Raw genomic sequence first — 19,383 nt, 5'->3', positions numbered from 1 at the left:
TGAGTTCCGCATGTCACATCATCTCACCCTGTCATTTTCATTAAATGACAGAGGATAAATTTACGTAAAATTCTTCGGTTGCGTCTGGCCAAACTAGTGCAGCTAAACGGTTTTTGTAGTGGTGCAGCTCGACTCTGTATATCTCTGCGACGGTGTAGAGTGTTGCAAAATTTTAGTCTTTTGCAGCTATCAAATAGAATTATACAATCATACGGTAAACAGTCGACCTTCAGGTATGTCTGGATCGAAAGCAAAGTTACCGAAAGCTATGAGTCAAAGAAGTTTTCTCGACTTCAGTCCTACAGAGGGAAACAAAGAAAATGCGCTGTCTATCGAGGAAGTGGGTGTTATCAACAAAAGCTTTGGTAAGATATTTCTTTCTTTATTTCTGAACAGCCTAGTGAAAAGAATGGACAATTCACTAACCTCTGAATAAATGGATGTTTAGGTTAGTTTACTGTAATGAGCGCGCGCGCGTAAAGCAAACTGAATCAATTCTGAACTTTAAATAGACCTCTCTGGCTTTGAGTTTCATTAGAGATCATATAGCATCGTTGGGAAGTAAATGCAATCGTCCTGAACGACGAGAATCGTAACTACCTTATAATAATGAATAATAAATGAATAAATGATTTAACTACCTTATCCTGACGATCTAGTTATTAAAAGGAGTTTCGTCCTATCACTTCCTTAATCAGCTTGTCTGTACGTCAACTACCGAAATAACAATAGATTAGTTGTTATGGGAACTTAAATTTTCTGAGTCGCAGAATAATATGCAAATAATGCTGTGACGTTTATTGCATAGCAAATTGCTAAACACTTTCGATTTACCAGACGAGCGACCAGTTCGATTTGAGTGTAATAACTGAAGCCATCTTTCAAGTTGATCGATTAAGGTATGAGTTATTTCTAGTCAATCTAAACAGCTTTCGTGATGAACCTAATACCTTTAATAATGTGTTGATCTGATTCTATTCAAATAAATGAAAGATGCCCCAGAACGCTTCGATCATGCATGACTAAAACATGAAGGTCACGAATCGTACTGTTATACAAACATTCGATCATCGTGGCAACCGCATGAAATTGTTCGCTTTCAGATCTACTTGGATTTAAAATAATATTTTGGGATTAACCTAAAATGCATGATTGTTGGAAAAAGGAAACTCTTCGCTTATAGCTAAACTAGGTTGCTTATCGTTCGTCATTATTTTTCCCGAGGGAGATACCAAATCGTAAGTTTTGAAAACACTTTTGTATGGACCGTGGGAATTTACGCGTATTCTTTGCAGTTATAATACTGTTTTGATGCAATATCCAGAGACTAGTCGTAAAACGAAATCTACGACGAATTAATTAATGACCATTTTACGATGAGACAATCAAAGATTATGCCGTGCGGTAAAACGATCGTGGCAAATTTCAAAGACTGCTAAAACTCACGTTATAGTTGTTACAGTTTCAGCGCAGTAATATCTCCAGAGGTAATGAATTTAGTGCCAGATCACTCATCATTCTGTAAGTGCAGTTTTACTTATAAAAGTTGGACCAAATTGGACACCTTATTTATGTCCTTTTTGAGTGGCACCAATGTTGTTCAGAATGTCAGTTTTGGATAATTTCACTGATGGAGGTCTTTTTGTTAAACTTAATCACCAAAGATCCTGATGTTGGTGGAAATTTATTGAGAGTACCATCCCAAGAATCAATGGCTTCTACAGACACTTATCACAGCAATGCCTCAAGTCTGGTTCAAGTGAGACCTGTTGATGATGAGGATGGAGCTGCTGCTGCTGACTTCGATGATGATGAACTATGGGAGCATGAAGGGCAGTTTGAAAAGAGCATGCCTAGTCACCAGTTCCGTTCCATCAGGGGTCTCCCATCAGAAAATGCAGTGAAAAAGGGAATAAGAAGGACTTTGAAGAGCAGAGCTCATAACTCTCGTGTCTCTCTGAGAAGTTTGTCTGGTGATGGTGGAGATGATGCTGGAAGGTTCTATGAAGATGAAGTGCTTCGTGATACGGAGTTTACAGCAGAAGAATTTGCAGAGTTGACAAAGAGAAGACAGTCTATCAAGGAAATGCCCACATCAATTAGACGGAAACGCAGTCTCAGGTTGGCCACGTGTTAACGTTGTAGAAATAGATGAAAACTGCACAACTATACTTGATAGTCAAATTAAAAAGTGCCTGTTCTGTTAAGAGGTTGAAATCTTACACCAGACAACAATTTACTGTGATGCATTGTAGGTTGCTGCAACAGATTACCATCTGACATATGGTGGAAATCTTGACTAGTTGGTTGTGACTGAAATTTGTCTTTGGAATCAGTTTCAAAAATTAAAACTGATTTGCACGGGTTAAACTGATTGAAAATACAAATTCTACAACAGATCGAGGAGATATTTCCTAGCTATTCCTATAGTGTCACTTGATGTGTGTTGTTGTAGAAGAGGCTAATGTTCCTGTGATGCTTTATGCAGCAATATATTTTGAGGCTGGCACACACAGGAGTGGCTCATCACAAGTAGCACCTGTATTAAGTATTGACTTGTTACCAAGTTTATCCAGACCTCAAAATGAGTATATGACATTTTGATGCACGAAAAAACTTCTAATCCTTGTGTTAATAACTCATGGAAATGTTGGATTCCCTTTATGATGTCCTAGAGTGTGCATGTACATGTTAAAACTCATAGAGTTAAACAGCTTTAAATTATCAAACTATGACTGAATGCTGTTACAATGAAAGACTCATGAATACACTAGTGATCTGATCAATAACCTAGCTTGAACTATGTAATGGTTTTACAGAGAGAATGTTACCACAGCTGTGGTCCAAAGAGGGAAGACGAAGCGAATTAGTGCTTGGAAACAATTTAAGTTCACATTTGCAATGGTAAATGTACATTTTGACAAAACATTTATTTCAATTGTTTTAATTGATTCTTAATTGATTATTTTTCTTATAATCAGTGTATAGGTTAGTTACTTAATAATTATAAACAACACCTAGCCTACAAGTACCAGCTGTTGTTTCCAATAAACTTTTACTTGTTTAACTTTGAATGTTATTTTGTACACTTATATCAGGGCTGGCAGCATTTTAAGGATGGCGCCAAAGAGATTCTTTATTCCATGGATTTGTGGAGGGGTCATCTAAAATTAGTTCATGGTAAGTGTCAGATGTATTTTTGATCATTACTGATTATTATTGTTATTGTTGTTAAAAGTGACCTAACAGGAATAGCAGGCTGTTACGTGTGCTTATACAAGTTGTGCTTTGAATGGATGCCTGCCTCAATGGTTTGCTTTGTTTCTTTCCTTTTCCCCTCCTCTCCAACTCTGGGTGGGTATTTATTCCACACCCAAGTTTGTCAGTGTTGCATTGACAGGTGCCTGTAGCTTGGTTGCCATAATATATATAAGTGACCTCCTTGCCACTTAGGAGTTTTGTCATTCTCTTCTTTAGCTACCTTTACAGCACCCACCCTTCAATATAACTTTAAAATCATGACCCTCAGTTATATCTCTCACTGCAATCTTCAGTTTTTCTTCTTCTGGATGATAATTTTCAGTATCATTCTATAGGCTTTTTGCATAAGTTATAATCAATTAAATATAAATATATTCTTTCTTCTTCAGGAATGTTTGGCTCAGGAGTAATGTCATACTTTGTGTTACTGCGATGGCTGTTCCTCCTCAACATTGTGATACTGCTGTTAACAATCTTCTTCCTATTTATACCACAAATGATCCATTCTCAGAGCTCAGACAACAACAATGCTTCCTTCACAGGATGGGAACTACTCACAGGAGAGGTATAATGGCCAATTAAGAAGTAGATAATGGCTTGAATCCAGGGGTTAAGTACTAAAATGTTGTTGTCCTAGCTGTTACACTTTTGTTCATGTAAATGAAACAAAAAGAAGCTTTAAATAGTGTTTCTGTTTGATTTAGGGAATTATCTAAGGATTTAGTTGATTCTAGCAACTGATTAAAACTCCCAAATCTTCTTCCTAAGTGTGGAAACAATTGCTGTCTCCTTCTCTCGATGTCAGTAGCAAAATTATAATTAGTAATTAGATTATATTTATTTACTATGAACATTAAGAGCTAGGGGATTGGAGTAGGGTGTTAAAACAAGACTTTGACATCAGGTTGAAGCTTGCTGCCTTAATTTTTTAGGCCCTTTATAAATTGCATGGCAGCTTGTTATTATGCATGAAGCTTTAAATGGAACCTATTTTGTGCCCAACATTTTCTTTCAGGGTTGGTTTGCTGCCACAGAATTGTACTATGGTGCATACACCAACCAGAGTATAACTAAAGATGATTTTGAGTATATCATGCCTTTGGGTTACCTGTGTGTCGTAGGTGGTTATCTGTTGCTGTGTCTGATCATGCTTGTTTACAGGTAAATACAGCCAAATAGTCAATTTTACAGTCGCTTGCTTGGTTTCCAAGCCTTTGAACAGGAGTACTTGAAGCTAAGGGTGACCTTGTTACATATGACATAAACATAACGTTGGTGCTTTAAATAAATACAAATTACTTTGTTATCAGTCATGCTAACCAGATACTGGTCTCTTTCACAGCAAGTAAGATCACCTTCAACATCACTCCAAATCAAGGGCATGGCAACTAAGTACACAACTGTGAAATGGCCAATTAAAAGTGCAATATAAAGAACTTAATTTTTGATTATATGCATGGGCCAATTAATATAAGGAGTGAAGTCTAGCATTTGAGCCATTTAAGTACTGTTGCAAGTGGCCCTGAGTGTAAGCCAGGGCTTTTCCCTCTTTCTCTTGCCAAAAGTGGCAGGGAGACCCTTGTCTGGGAATCGAACATTCTGTGGACTGTTCTTGTGGTAGACACTTATATAACTCTTGCAGCACCTTTCTTGGAGAAGGCCTGTTAATTAAAACATCAGATAGTGTTCAGGAGCAAGACACTTCACCCAACTTGAGGCTCTCTCCAATTTAGGGTCTACTTCTGGAATCTGTCAATTTTAACTGCTCCCAACATCTGTTTTCTGTCAGTGATTTCACATTCAAGGTCAAGAATTTAAATGTTCTTAAATTCAAACATTATACAATTATCAGTAAAGTTGGGAACAGTAATTCTCTTCTCTGCCTTATACTAAAGCCATGAATGGTAAAGTGACTGTTTTTTTTTTCCATTACATAATTATAGTATGGCAAACTCTTACAGAGAGAACTACATATACTCTGGGGATGAATTCAGCTTCTATGCATCAAAGGTCTTTTGCTCATGGGATTATGGAATCACTGACAAAAGTGCATCACTGTTGAAACATAAAAGTGTTTTTAATGAACTTCAGGTCAGTATTTGAATAGTTACTAGCAAGAATACTTCATAATCTTGATTAATGCCCATATAAGAATGCCCACAGACTTAAGAACTGTGTTGCTGCATTTACTGTACGTAGACTAAATCTTGTTATTGTACTTTGAGATGTGATAAGTGTCTTGTACTTCAGTTACACATTAAAACTAGGGAAAGCAGGATGTGATTCACAACTACCTGTAGAATTGTCCCTCTTAGCGCTATAGGTTTATCCTTGATATTAACTTTTTTATACTTGTGGTACGCCTCCCAGGGTACATATTGACTAGGGTATACTAAGTAGTTTAATTTGTGTAGTAAATCTTCCAGGCTGCAGGCTAACTAGGGTATAGTACTGCTACCTAAAGTATCTCATGTGTGAAACAAGCTGACCAGGACATAGTACCGATAGTACACCTCCTAAGGCACAGAATAACCACTCAGGGGGCGGGATGACATCACGATAGAACCTCTTGTAGGGCGCAAACAAACCAGGATGCTTTAGTCACTGTGAGCCAAAATTTCCTCTTTGGCTGAAACCCATGATGACACATACAGTTAGATAGTCAATTGTATCAGGTTCACCAAACCTCTGTGATACATGAACAGCTTCCACCCCCACTTGCCCTCCTGACATCCTGCCCACACTGACATTTCCCCCATGGGAGCTCTCTCCTAGCTAGCCTGACTGGCATTCAAACAGTTACAAGCTTCCAACTCAAATGTTTTCTAACTCAGTGAGAGCTGATGGATCATCTAGATGATCCATCAGCCTTCATATCCATTCCAATTATATTTTACTCTGTTTTTGTTAATTAAGCCGTTAAAATTATAATGTTACTGGTATTCTTCAACATGTATCCCTTAAAAAAACTGAAAATACACCAATATTATTGGCTTTGTTATTTTTACAGGAAGCCATCGCTGAACAGAGTTATTCAGTGGCCCATACTTTGGGTGAGAAGTGCGAACTTTTTGGGCTTCGTATATTCACAAATTTCATTGTCTTGGCCTTGATGGCGGGATCAGCATATCTCATCCTGTTTTCTGCAGGCCTCTCACTGCAATCATCAGAAGAAAATACGGTATTATATTTATGGTATTAACCATTTGATAAATTTTAGTGGGGCTCCCAAGCGTGCAAAGCGCGCGTGGGGCAGAGCCGCCCATACCCATGGAATATGCAGGGCTCGTACATGTCTTTAAAACCCTTGAATTTCAGGAGGCCGATTTCAAGGCCTTGAAAGTACTTGAATTTCATTTTGGGTCCTTGATTTTTTATTGAACAACTTTGAAAAATATCTGCTTTTGTTTTGCATCATCGGTAAATCCAAAACATAGATGTTAACAGAAACATTTTTCTTGGTTTTGAGGTAAAATTGTCATTACAAAAAGTCCTTGAAATTTCTAAGTAGGGTCCTGGAAAGTCCTTGAAAAGCCCTTGAATCTTTGGCCTGAAAAAGTGTATGAACCCTGAATATGGTCAACCTCATTTTGTTTGGTTGTCATGTGACTGACTGAGCGTACTTACATACGTGCCTTCAGATTGCACGGGTAGGGTAGTGGAGACTATCAAAATGAAGGAAGGGTGTCTCAGGCGAGTCTTGGCAAATACACATCTTTTATGTTTACTTAATATTACGAACTTAATTGGGAGCTCCGCTTTTAGGCTTGGCAAAATTAAATCTATATATTATGGAAAAAATGAGTAGAAGGGTTAGCTTATCAGTGGATCTGGCAGACCAGGGCATGGGTTGCAATTTGACAATGAACATGAATTTAGTGATAATTCAGTTTTCAGCATTGGGGCATGTGACATTGTGCATGTAAACTTTACACACCATGTAGAGGGTACTTTATGTGGTTCAAAGTGGTCTGGCTGAGTATTCACATCAGTGCTGCCATCATGCAGTGGTCTTTGGGTCCAGTAAGTTATGGAGTGTAAAATTTGTTTGCATGTGGTTCTATATATATGCATATTTAAGTAAAAGATTTTCATAGATAATCAATTGGGTCAAACAAGCTAGGGAATGTTAAGAAATCTTTTTTGTGTATATACTAGATTTGATGATTGAGACAAAGTGGGAGGACATTATTGAATAATGTATTAATTTCATTCATTTAGTTTTCCTCCACAGCTGGTCAAAATTAAGTGCATGCATACTTTGATTCTTTTCATCAAGGATACAGTTGCTGTGCTGGAGAAACTTTTGCTTCCGCTTGTGGTATCTGGTATCAACCTTATTTTGCCAATGGCCTTTCGCATTATTGCAAGTTTAGAAAGATACAAGAGTCCTCGAACTACTATAAATGTCAATTTGGCAAGGTAATGATGAAGGATGATCATAGGTCGGAGTAATGTGTAATTGCACTCATTTTTGGGAGCTAATGCATCAAGAACAAGAGGTTCAATTTACAATAGATTAATTTTCAATTAGTCAAACTTAATATAAGTATTATATTTAGATGTTTCGATGGATTATATTTGTTTGTCTACTCGGAGTTCAGCTTGCAAATGAGAATTTATTTTGCACCTTTTCAGTCATATTAATCTCAGTATGTATATATTAATAAATACCTATATATGATACATGATATACATGACTTGTGTGTATATGTATATATATAAAACTATATATATATATATTTATATATACACATTATAGATAGTTTATAAACATAAGTTCAAGGATTAAAGAGGACGCATTGATTCTCTGTGATTCTGAGTTTCGTGCCTATAAGCAAGCACTTATAGGCACGAAACTCTACCCCCACATAATATCTGTTTATTAAAAACTGGATCACTGCATAATGCAATTCAAGACTTTTTATTGGCTTAGCCATTATGGTATATGAGCCAATATACCATAATCTACAAATATGGTAAGCGTATGCATCAGCTTAAAATTAAAAGGGAGCTAAAGAATCTAATAATTTAATTTAACATTTTTAATCAATTATTCCACTTGAGCTTGTTCAGGGTATGAGATGATTATAACCAATGAGGCGCTAGGTGCCTCGTTGGCTATCTATCATCTCATATCCAAAGCACACTCGTGGAATAATTGTTAAATATATATAATTATAATTATATTTATCAATGTATTTTTTTTTAATCAGAACCACTCTGATGATGCTGATTTCAGTGACGATGGTAATTGTTCTACTCTTTGTGGACATTCAGCGATGTAGGAGAGGAAAGAATATTTTAGGCTCAGAAACGCAGTGTGACGAAGTAAGAAATTATAACATTTAATTTATTAATATAAAATGGTTGCCTTCCTGTGGTTTAACCTATATATATACATTAATTGGTGTCACAGTCACAATTTCTACTTTGTATCTCATGTCACAGCTGTACAATTTGTACGTAGGACATGTTTTATTTGCTTGTTGCTGTTTGGTTATTTGGTTAGAAATATCTGCATGCCATGGTAAACCCCTAATTCATTAAATTGTTTGAACTAGGGGGTATATATAATGTTTGATAGAGTAGTCTGTTTGTTCAGGTAGTCCTTAGAGGAATTGTTGCTAGTTGTAGTGACTATAATGTTTTGACAACTTGAGCAGAAGTTGTCATCAGAGTCAGGGGAAAATTTTTTGTCAGACGAGTGCTACAAGTGTGGATTGTGAAAACTGATTGGTAACATTACCAGTCCATTGGCAATGTTACCAATGCTAGGTTGTTTGTTTGTTTGTTTGGTGCCAGTAGTTGTTGACACCAGCTGTTAACTTGATTCATAAGCTTAAATTAAGAAAGTGTTAAAATGTGTTCATATTTTAACTTCAGGCAAGTCTGAAGTTAAAATACTCAAACTAATTTAATTTATTTTGTATTTAGGCTATTAAGGACTGTTGGGAAAATTATGTTGGATACACTTTCTATCGACTTGTTATTGTCGACTTTGTTTTCCTGTTGTTATCCACCTTCTTTGGAGAATTTGTCCGAAGGTAAGTGGCTGGACATTGTGATTTTAGATGAAAACTTATTAAATGTGCTTGGCCTGCCTACCTGTCTAGCTCCCTAGTGAATAAGAGCATTACCTTATGCTTATTATAATTAGGAGCTCAATGATTTGCAAATGGATGCAGGTTACATTTAGAGAAGGGGAGCTGCTGGAGCTTAATAGTCTGCAATTCTTGGGGAATGTTGACAGTGTGCATTAAGGAGAAACAAATTTTAAGAAGTTGAATTTTTATAAAGTGCATTAAGTCTGCTTTTATGAGCTATGATTGAACCCTAAATACCCTTAACTGCAAGGAAGATGTAATCAATATGTTAATGATGACGAGTTTTTTTTTTTTGGAATATTTTTTCAGGATTTTTACAGTCAATTGTCAATGTTGCCAAGTACTTGGTCCACCTGGCTTTGACATTTCAAGGAACGTCATTGATCTGATATATTCACAGTGTCTGTGCTGGTAAGAAATTTTTCTTAATAAACTCCAACTGGTTGTGTGTGAGACATCTATCATTTCTCCAGCCTGCTTGCTCCTTTTTTTTCATCATTCATTTTGCTCATTTTTCTTTCTTTTCTCTCTCTCCTCCACAAATCCTCTGTACTCTGATCTTAGTCAGTTGTACAATACCTTTTTTTGTTTGTTCATCAATGCCCACTGATTAAAATTTCCATTTAACAAAATTTTTTTAAAAATGTTTCTCTTTGTTCTTCTCCAGGCACGTGTACAGTACTAGTGCTCCCACACTTCCTCTCTCATTTGCACTGCAGTAATAACAAAATGATATCTTCTCTGTATTTAGGATTGGCACTTTCTACTGTCCCATGCTGCCAGTTATCCAAGTGATAAAGCTCCTCATTTTGTTTTACGTGAAAAGGGTAGGTATAACCAATGATTAGATAGAGCGAGTGAACTTTATTTGTAATTAAAAATATAGTCACTGTATGTTGAGTGCATTCATTAATTGTTAATTCATAATAATATTGAAACTCACCTGAATATCTATGAACACATGTACAGAAGATTAAACCAAAAGAAGCAGTGCTCTTTGAGTATCCCTTAAAGTTTCTAAAGCTGTAACCTTAACTGTCATGCTAATTACACCTCCTATCATATACCCTTGAAAAAGGAATTACGCGAACACCTTCTCAAACCTTCTCGCCTCCCAGTTAGCCCAATGGATAGAGCGCTGGACTGTTGTGCGGGAGGTCGAGGGTTCGAGCCCTGGCCAGACCAACACTCAGTCAGGGTCTTAAAATAACTGAGAAGAATTTGCTACCTTTCTATAACATCAAGAAATGGTTAGATATTCTAGTCTTCTCGGATAGGGACAAATAAATGGAGGTCCTTTCTCCTGCAGGGTTGGGGTAGGAGATGTTAATTTCCCATACACAAGATTACTGTGTGATGGATGTCCTCCCCTGGGGTGGGATGGGTGGGAGGGTGGACTAGTACGAATGGTTCCTATGTTCCTTTCCAGTCCTTCCCCACTGCAAAACTTAATGCAGTGAAAATGGACTAAATTAAATTAAATTAATTATTAATGAATTAATTAAATTACATTACATTACACTAATCAAACCCTTCCCAGTGTTTTGAATGAATTTTGGTCAAAACTTCAAGTTGTTTGGTTTTGGAAAACTCTGAGTGAAGAAGGAATGACCCAAGATAAATGGAGTTAAATGTAGTTTACTCCATGTTTCTTCTTCTTATTTGCAGCCAGTCAATGAAACATTTTGATTTAAAAAAAAAAAAAAGACTGGTCAATGTGTTTCATATGATCACTGGTTACACCATCTTTTTTGACTGCCAACTCTGCAAACTTTGGTAGTCTGTAAGAGGCATGGTATCAGTAAATACTTTTTTAAGAGAGCCCATTTTGACTGAGTTTTAAAAACCAAAAATTAATTAAGTAATCACAAGGGTCAATTAAAATGTCTGATGGAACCAATAATAACTCAAAATTAAAAGGAGTAATTTGACCTTAAAAGTGCAGAATAATTACAATTGATCATCCTGGATTTGGTTTAAGTTTTGTATCTAATGAATGAGAGAATGGAATGAGTTGTTAAGTAAAGTCAAGCAATAGTGCTCAGTACAATTCCTAATATTTTTGATGCATAATCAGAATTATGCCAAGATATCCACTGTTATAAACTTAAGTGTCTTTTCCCACGTGCTTGTAGACAAGTGTGGTGATGAACTGCCGCCCATCCATGAGGCCTTTCAGAGCATCCAGAATGAACCTTTTGTTTCTGTTTTTACTGGCTGTGTCCTTCTTTCTGTCCATGATTGTGATAGGATATACCATAATGTCATCAGACATGTGAGTAAATAAATATACTTAAGTGTCACTGATCCTGTTGGGGCTAAGAGAAGCCTTACAAACCTGTATACACTCCACAAATTATATAATATATAACAAATCATGATTATAATTATACTATATTGTGATCAGAGAAAGCATTCACTAAATTTGCCTCTCTCCCCCTGCAACATACAGCGTAATTCATTGCTCATGATCAGTTGGTTGTACTAACAACCTATAGTTTGCTGGACACACAGTTTCAAAGCATGAAGTACGCTACTTCTGACTTTTTTCTCTGAAATGACTTTGATACCTTTCAAATTCAATTCTCTCCCTTTTACCTGGAGGCATTCTCTAAACCCTCAAACTCCCTGGAGTATAATTATTAAATGTGTAATGCAACTTCAGTTACAAATTTAAAGAATGGCTTCATTTTATAAAAATTTTCAATGACTGCAAAACCATCAGCAGGCTCCTTATCAAAGTTACCTTGAGTAAAGCAAATGCGACATATGAAGCATTACAAGTTTTAGTAAAACAAAGAGACTGCTCACTCTTTTTATATCAGCTTTGACTGTTAGTAAGTGGCAGTCTGCCCTTAGACATAAACTGTTTGTTTACATGTAGTTGCGTTTTCTGAGGTTTGTTTTCCATAATTTTGCAATTAAATTTCTTGAAAAGCTGAATGCTTATCAAGTCTTACTTGTGTTTATATTAGTAATTATCTTTATTTGCTTTTGGCAGAACCAACCCCTCACCTAACTGTGGTCCTTTCCGGTAAGTTGTCATTTATAATTTTGTTGTAATTTCACTGCACATTATGTACCTTACAGGCATGGTAAATTTTACAATGTGCAGACAGATTGTTTGCATGTTTGCTTGTTTGTTTTAACAATATTCCTTTAAATTGCTCACAATGTTGCTTGTTGCTTTGGTATGTTTAGAGGACGGAAATTCATGTACGAAATTGTGATAGAAACAGTTGACAACTTACCAAAGTGGCTACAATTAACCATAGAGTACGCATCCTCTGCGAGTTTTATTGCAATGCTGTTTTGTATTCTCGGGTAAGAATGAAATTCATTGTTTTAAGTTGAACAGCTATTTGTGGTTAAAATTATAGCAAATTACACAGGGCATTTCGATTGAGACTCCATGTGGTATCACACTTAGTTTTGCTGTACTTGCTCGGTGATTGGTCCAAAAAAAAACTTTTCCCATGCTCTCAACCAATTACTTTGCCTGTTTTTGCTTTTAATTCTCACTGACTTCTTGTGATGTTACAGTGACTCTGATTAATAATCTGACTAGCTCTGATCCTTAAACAGTCACAAAAAAACTGATGACTAATGTATTTATGATAGTTTTGACAGTGGTTTTTTTTTTAATTCATTCATTTTTTCATTCAAAGGTTAATTTATATGGTTTTCCCCTCCGTATTGAACTACATGGGGATTGAGTAATTATGTTGTTTCTATCATAAGCTTTTTTAACAGTTTCCATCAGTCTAGACATGGCAATCATTAAAGATGATGACTTTATACACTGATATCAACTCCTTTTTCACTGCAGGATCATTGTATATTATTTTAAAATGCTTAAGGATTCAAATGAAAAGAAGATAAAACTACTGAAAGAACAGATTTCCTTGGTGAGTAGTAGGTACAGTTTCTCTGCATGAACTTGAGGTGCCGTGGATCATCACTTTCTGTTTATTATAGAACTGTTTTTTTTTACTGATTGTCTCTTAATTTTCTGTATTGCTGGCAATTGTTTTGATGATTATAGGACCTTGATAATGCTCCAATGTCTCATTCCATTATTTTAATACAATTTGAAAGACATTATTTTTTTCTGAGCCATGTATGAGGAAAAAATAAATTTCCATAGGCAACGAAAACCTGTAAAACCCCATAGGATTGAACACAAACAAGACTCAGTCTGTGATCCGGATGGGCAATGCAAAAAAAGTGAAGTTACCGCTGCACCCTTTACCTGAAGGTTCTCTTTCTTTTTTCCCAGGCTGGTCGAGATAAGCTTTATCTGATAAAGAGAATCAAACAGGGAATGAGCATGCCAGTAGATGGTGACCTGCAATAACTTCCAAGTGCAATTGAGCCTGTTGTGTCACTTTTTTTAACTTACCATGATACTGTAATGTTTTCTATCCTGATACTCAGACTATATATCCTAAGTTAGTGTGCAACCTTTCTTGAAAACTTTTTACATAGTAGGATTGTAAAATAGGGTAGACTTAAAGACGTTGTTTTTATAATATTACAGTGATCCAAATTTTGCTAGATGATCAATGATATGTAGATACACTTTGTAAACCTTAGCTATGCAGATGAGGTTGAAACAAATTGTAATAGCTGATGAAAACTGTAAAAGTTATTAGGGACCTTAAGCAGTCAGGACGGCAACGCCAAGGAAGACTTTGATTAAAAAATGAATTTCTACTCTTAAGTCAGAATTTCAAAAATGGCTGCATGAGCTTACTGTCCCATAAGGCGCCACACTGAGCTCAACTTCAGCATGACGTATAAAAGTAGCGTTGAGTTCCAATTGGAAATTAAATTAATTTGCCGTCGCGGTTTTGGTTCGCAGACGACGCAAATTTTTGCGATTTCACGTTTTGCATTGGACGGCTAAGAAATGTACAAAGTTTCAAAACGCATGTGCTGAGCTATTGTTCTGCCAATTAGATCTCTTGTTTTTCCACACCGTCGTTGCCTTTGCCATCGTGGTTGCTTGAGGTCCCTATTAAAATTAAGATGTTACACAAACGTCCTGTGTTAATCCAGCATGTAACTCTGCATGATGGATTGTGAATATTCAAAGCAATGGAAAGAGCCAACATCACTTGCATGTAGATTCTTTGTCAAACTTATCATGTCATATATTAACCCCTAATGTGACTCAATCCTGTAGAAGGATTGGGAACTTAAGAAGTGAAATGTTGGCTGTCACGTAGCCTGAGGATTGGTTTGTTAGTAGAGCATTATGTAAATCAATAAATTTGTCTCAGGGAAAGCTAAATTGTTGATTGAAATTATAACGAAAAAGCTCAGGCAGTTTACTAGCTCGGGCAGTTTACAAGCTCAGGAAAGGTGTGTCTAAGGGCATTTTTGCCTCAAAAATTAATTCCTTTTACTTGCCATTTGGCACAATAGAGAGGATGGGGAAAAAGTCAGTTGGAGTAATAGCAGAAAACAAAGGAGGACTTAGGGAATTTAAGCCTTGAAAAGTGAGATGAGTCTCTAAAGCATAGGACTAGCAAGGTTAAGTTGGGTAGTTCCTGAACCCAAATTGAAAGCGTGTTCCTGGCACTCAGTTTGAGGAAATGAACAACAAAGCAGGCCAGCTGGTGAAGAAAAACAAGAGGCATCCCCATCCCTATCACAATTTTAAGTCCTGTGCAACATGCTAACCATCATTTATTTTGTCAATCTCAACCCTGGTTTTCAAACTAACGATAAAATATTTGCAATGAAATATTTGTGGTATAATTGTTATCTGAGAATAGTGTTAGAAAGTTAAAATAATAGCTTACTATAAATTATTTACATTACAGGTAACAATTAATACTGCTTGATTGTACAACTAGGGAAAAGATTTGCTGTTCTCAAAAAGACAAAAGCCATGAATTCAATCATAGTAATAATATTATAATAATTAAAACTTGTGGAAACAGACCAATTATTGCTTACCATTTTCTGTGCAAATAAGTATGTACAAAATTCTCATACACATACAATAGCAACCATTTGTACTTTCAACTGATTAAATTCATTTTTTTTCAATGGTTAAATCAGTAAAAAGTGATATTCAACGTGGATGGAAGTAGAAAACAAAGCTTTTCAAACTGAATTCCATTTGATAAAACTTCCATCAAAAGGTAAGCACTTTAATTAGTACTTTACTTAATCTAAAATGATTTGGAAATCTTCTCTGGTAGAGTGGCATTTCTTAACAACCACCTTTGGAGAGAGATAAAGCTAAGAACAGTTGTAGTTGTCATCGTAAAACTTGAGTTAAGGTGCCCATGGTGTTTAAAATTCCATGAATGGAGCAATGAAAAATTGAGATTGGTGGGGGGGTTGTGATGTTTCTGAGTGATACAAAAGATCCTAATTTATAAACTTCATGCACTGAGCCGCGATGAAAATGATTCTCACTGCTGAACAGTATCACATTACTGTGAAGATCAAACAACCAAATCAGGAAACTGATGACTGCTCAGTTTCACATTTTAAAAGCAACCTCAAATCCATGTTGAAAAGCCAAACTTGATTTGCAAATTATCTTAAGAGGTGCAGGACTTGGAGTCCAATGCTTGGTCAATTCTTCTTTCAGAACCCTTCCATCTTCTGAATCAACATACCAACATAGACAGTGGAGATATGGCAACAGATGTTCACCATCCACAAGCTGTCGGTTTTCACTTGAATGCAGCATGTGCTCCAGTGTAAAAAGTCCAAGTTGTTGAGTCTCTGAAGACCCGGGCATTCTGGGAATTAATGTTGGACCTTTGATGCAGGATCCAGGATCACAGCTTGCAGAATCAGCACGTTTGCCTGAGTGACAATGATTACCACCTTCTTTTTCTGACTTCTTGTAATCTAGACCAGGTCTTTCCCCTCCAAACTGTTTCCCAGAAAAGGCCAAACTTACAAAGGGTATCATGGTGACCCAGACATAGTTATGTCTTTCTTCCCATGTTGACACTTCAGTAGGTGAGTATTCTTCAAGAAAGACAACAATGAGATCATCTATGTTTTGAGCTGTTTCAGGATCCAACTGAACCAATGCAGATGACCTTATTCTTGCAAGGAACAAGGTGCAGTAGTAACTACAAGAAAGAAATTACATTAAGTAACTAAAATAGCTGAGGAGGGTCTATGACGGAAATATCAAATTCCTGTCATTGTTAATAATGACGCAGAACCATGTACTGGTGTACATATGGCTTTTGTAGAGACTTCATTCAGATCTTAATTGGCTAGTTAGTGATAGGATTGAATTGCAACATTTTCACAGATTAAGTGAAACATAAGAGGGAGAAGATATAGAGCATAATTTTATTACATGGCCGTGTGGGGATACGAATTTTATCCTCGAGCTGTATCTCTTGCCAGCTTGAGAAGGTAAGATTCGTATCCCTAAGTGGACACGTAATTTTCTGTTTATTTTATAGATACTGATGAAATTTCAACATAAAACACAACTTTTTTTTATTCATTCTTGAAACAGCAAACTTGTGCAATTAAGTGGTCACCCATTGCAAAATTCCTGTCACAAAAGTGTTATGAAACTTGGATATAAAGTTATAAAGGAGAAAAGTTATAAAGGAGAAAAGTTATAAAGGAGAAAGTTATAAAGGAGAAAAGTTATAAAGGAGAAAAGTTATAAAGGAGAAAAGTTATAAAGGAGAAATGAAGACAATAATACTTATATTTTTATATTTTCTGTTCCAAAAAAAAAAAAATTCCAATGAAAAAATAGTAATCATGTTAGTAACCATGGCAACACCAATATCCTCACAAGTGAAAGATAAAAATAGTATCTTCACTGCATGCAATGGGGATATAATTTTTTAGTAAAAGGAAAAATCCTGATATTTCATCAGTATCTAAAATTTTATATAATAAATAGGAGATAACACATTGTTAGTGAGAACCTGTGACCTTGCAGTTGCCCTTGGCTGCAGACCTAGGACAGCATCTTCAAAACCTGAACCCATAATTTTAAACTCTACATGTATCCCTGCATGCCTGCAAATACTCCCAAAAAATAATCTCATACACTGTACATTTAAAAATTAGTTCTACCTGGTGGCCATGTCATTGATATTGGCTTCTTTCATGAGGTTTATCATCTTCTTATGCATACCATTTTCCACCAGAATCTTTGGTGTTTCCAAACTGCATGCACAGCAGAACAAAGTATTTGCAGCAATCTGGGAAGCATATTTTGAGTAGGTAGTTGAGTGTCTGACATCCAAGGGGAAGCTAAAATTCCTTGATGTGGCCATCATAAATATCAGTTTATTGACAGTTTTCGAACTTCGAGCAATCACCTCCTGACAATCAGGGAATTCTGCATACCTGAGGGAAGAAAACAACTTGTTTTCAGTGATTCATTTATGTCAGTACATGCAGAAGAGTTTGCTTGAAGTTCGTGACTGCTGCCATTTCATTCACAATACAAACATAGTATTGAGCCACTGCACCTCATCTGGGATGCTGTCTGTGAGTTTGCCTGCAGGAAATCCTTTATCAGTATCCTCCCTATGATTTGAGCTTTTTTTTTTTTAGATCAATACAATGATGAATCTATGACAAAGTACAACAGAAGTCTTACTGAACAAGGCAGCCAACAGCTGTTTCATTGATTCTTGCAACCTCCCAGTACTCCTCAGAAGAAGTTGAGTACCCATCAGGGTCGGCAAGCAGAGCCTTGACAACATAAGGGAGCCCTCCTTTCTGTATCAACAATCTGCGATCATGCCAAGTCTCGGAGAAATTCCAGAGCAAGCTCAGGCAGTGTGCATGCAACTGCATCTGCTGATCATTCAACATTTTTAGGTGGTTTTCTAATACATCCAAATCACCTTTATTACATTCTCCAAGATATTTCCTGCAAAAAAAAAAAAAAGAAAAAGAAAGTGATTATATGAAATCAAATCTATGAAGTCACCCAGCATTTTAACAAGCACATTAATTTCTTTTTAAATATTGTTGCATCAGGCACAAGCATCAGTATAAATGTTAGAATTACATGTAATTGTAAAATATTCCCAAGAAATACCCAGACAGAAAATTTGGATGACTTTGGTGGAAGTCAATGTCTCAAGTCACATTAGTAAAATTTTTGTCACAGAGATAAACAAAGCTCTTTGCAGGACATTATTTTCATGAAAGAGGGTAGGTTTCTAATGAAACTTTGTTGTGGCATTGGTGGTATGACAAGAAGTTTAGAATACTATAGACTAGTGTACTATACTAATCTTATATATCTTGATTCAACTAAACTTAGCAAACACTTACCTGGCCATGAGACTTCCATCCAATGAGTACCTTTTGTTTGCAAACTTTAAAACTTCCATAAAAGAATCAAAACCACCTTCTTGTACAAAGTAATGACGGTGGACTACAGACTTGACATTTTTCCAAGGAATAAAATATTCAAATGACAACAGTTCTAATGCTTCACCTACATGGTCATAATTCAGATATGAAATGCCATCATCTTGCGTTAATTCGTTGACTGTCAGAAGTTCAGTTTGATCCTTGCTGATAATGAAGTCTGAAAACTCCTTAATATCTTTTAACAAATTTTTCACTTCCTTGAGGTTTCCTTGTGAAATGCATTCTAAATTTACGGTGTCACCTTCCCGAAAGTATAATTTCACAATAGGAAAGGAGTTATCATTCCCAAATTGTCTTCCTTGATAATACAGTTTCTGATCACAACATGGAACTTGAATCTCTTTTTCAAAAATCTCTTTTAGATCCTTTACACATTTACTGTCCCAGTCGTTGACGGTAATTTTTATATGCTCCGTTCGCTTTGTATCCGAACATCTTAGTTCTACGTTGACCTCCATAATAAATCGATCTAATTTTTCAAATTGTCCCGTTTATCTTAAGCACTAAACCAAATTAACGCACTAAACCAAATTAACGAGATCGTCACATATTTTGTATTATCACAAGCCTTGAAGCTCCCTGCATCATCCCGACGAAAAAATCACAG

At 36.1% G+C, this 19,383-nt stretch overlaps 2 protein-coding genes across 5 annotated transcripts; one reads left to right on the top strand and one right to left on the bottom strand.

The window, feature by feature from the left end:
• Positions 1–39: 39 nt before the first annotated feature.
• LOC111337881 (transmembrane channel-like protein 7) lies at positions 40–15,320 on the top strand. Of its 4 annotated transcripts, none has more exons than XM_022944258.2 (18): positions 40–365; positions 1,665–2,121; positions 2,820–2,904; positions 3,099–3,180; positions 3,651–3,826; positions 4,277–4,422; positions 5,205–5,352; positions 6,272–6,442; positions 7,541–7,683; positions 8,478–8,592; positions 9,199–9,308; positions 9,678–9,779; positions 10,120–10,195; positions 11,504–11,643; positions 12,370–12,402; positions 12,570–12,692; positions 13,198–13,276; positions 13,648–15,320. In XM_022944258.2, exons 1-18 carry the CDS (start codon positions 236–238, stop codon positions 13,723–13,725), a joined length of 2,394 nt encoding a protein of 797 aa, XP_022799993.1. In that variant the 5' UTR covers positions 40–235; the 3' UTR covers positions 13,726–15,320. The 4 variants fall into 4 exon arrangements, with proteins under 4 accessions (XP_022799993.1, XP_022799995.1, XP_022799996.1 ...); XM_022944260.2 differs by lacking the exon at positions 40–365 and adding an exon at positions 763–899; XM_022944261.2 differs by lacking the exon at positions 40–365 and adding an exon at positions 1,050–1,238.
• LOC111337880 (uncharacterized) lies at positions 15,045–19,377 on the bottom strand. Its single transcript, XM_022944257.2, has 4 exons — positions 18,675–19,377; positions 17,989–18,264; positions 17,457–17,732; positions 15,045–16,477 (listed from the first exon to the last, which is right to left on the bottom strand). The coding sequence occupies exons 1-4, from the start codon at positions 19,232–19,234 to the stop codon at positions 15,871–15,873; spliced, it is 1,719 nt and encodes a 572-aa protein (XP_022799992.2). The 5' UTR covers positions 19,235–19,377; the 3' UTR covers positions 15,045–15,870.
• Positions 19,378–19,383: the final 6 nt, after the last annotated feature.

The sequence above is a fragment of the Stylophora pistillata genome, chromosome 10 (assembly GCF_964205215.1).
Source record: "Stylophora pistillata chromosome 10, jaStyPist1.2, whole genome shotgun sequence".
Classification (NCBI taxonomy): domain Eukaryota; kingdom Metazoa; phylum Cnidaria; class Anthozoa; order Scleractinia; family Pocilloporidae; genus Stylophora; species Stylophora pistillata.
The sequence above is the reverse complement of the archived record's forward strand: the minus strand, read 5'-3'. Positions and strand labels throughout refer to the sequence as shown.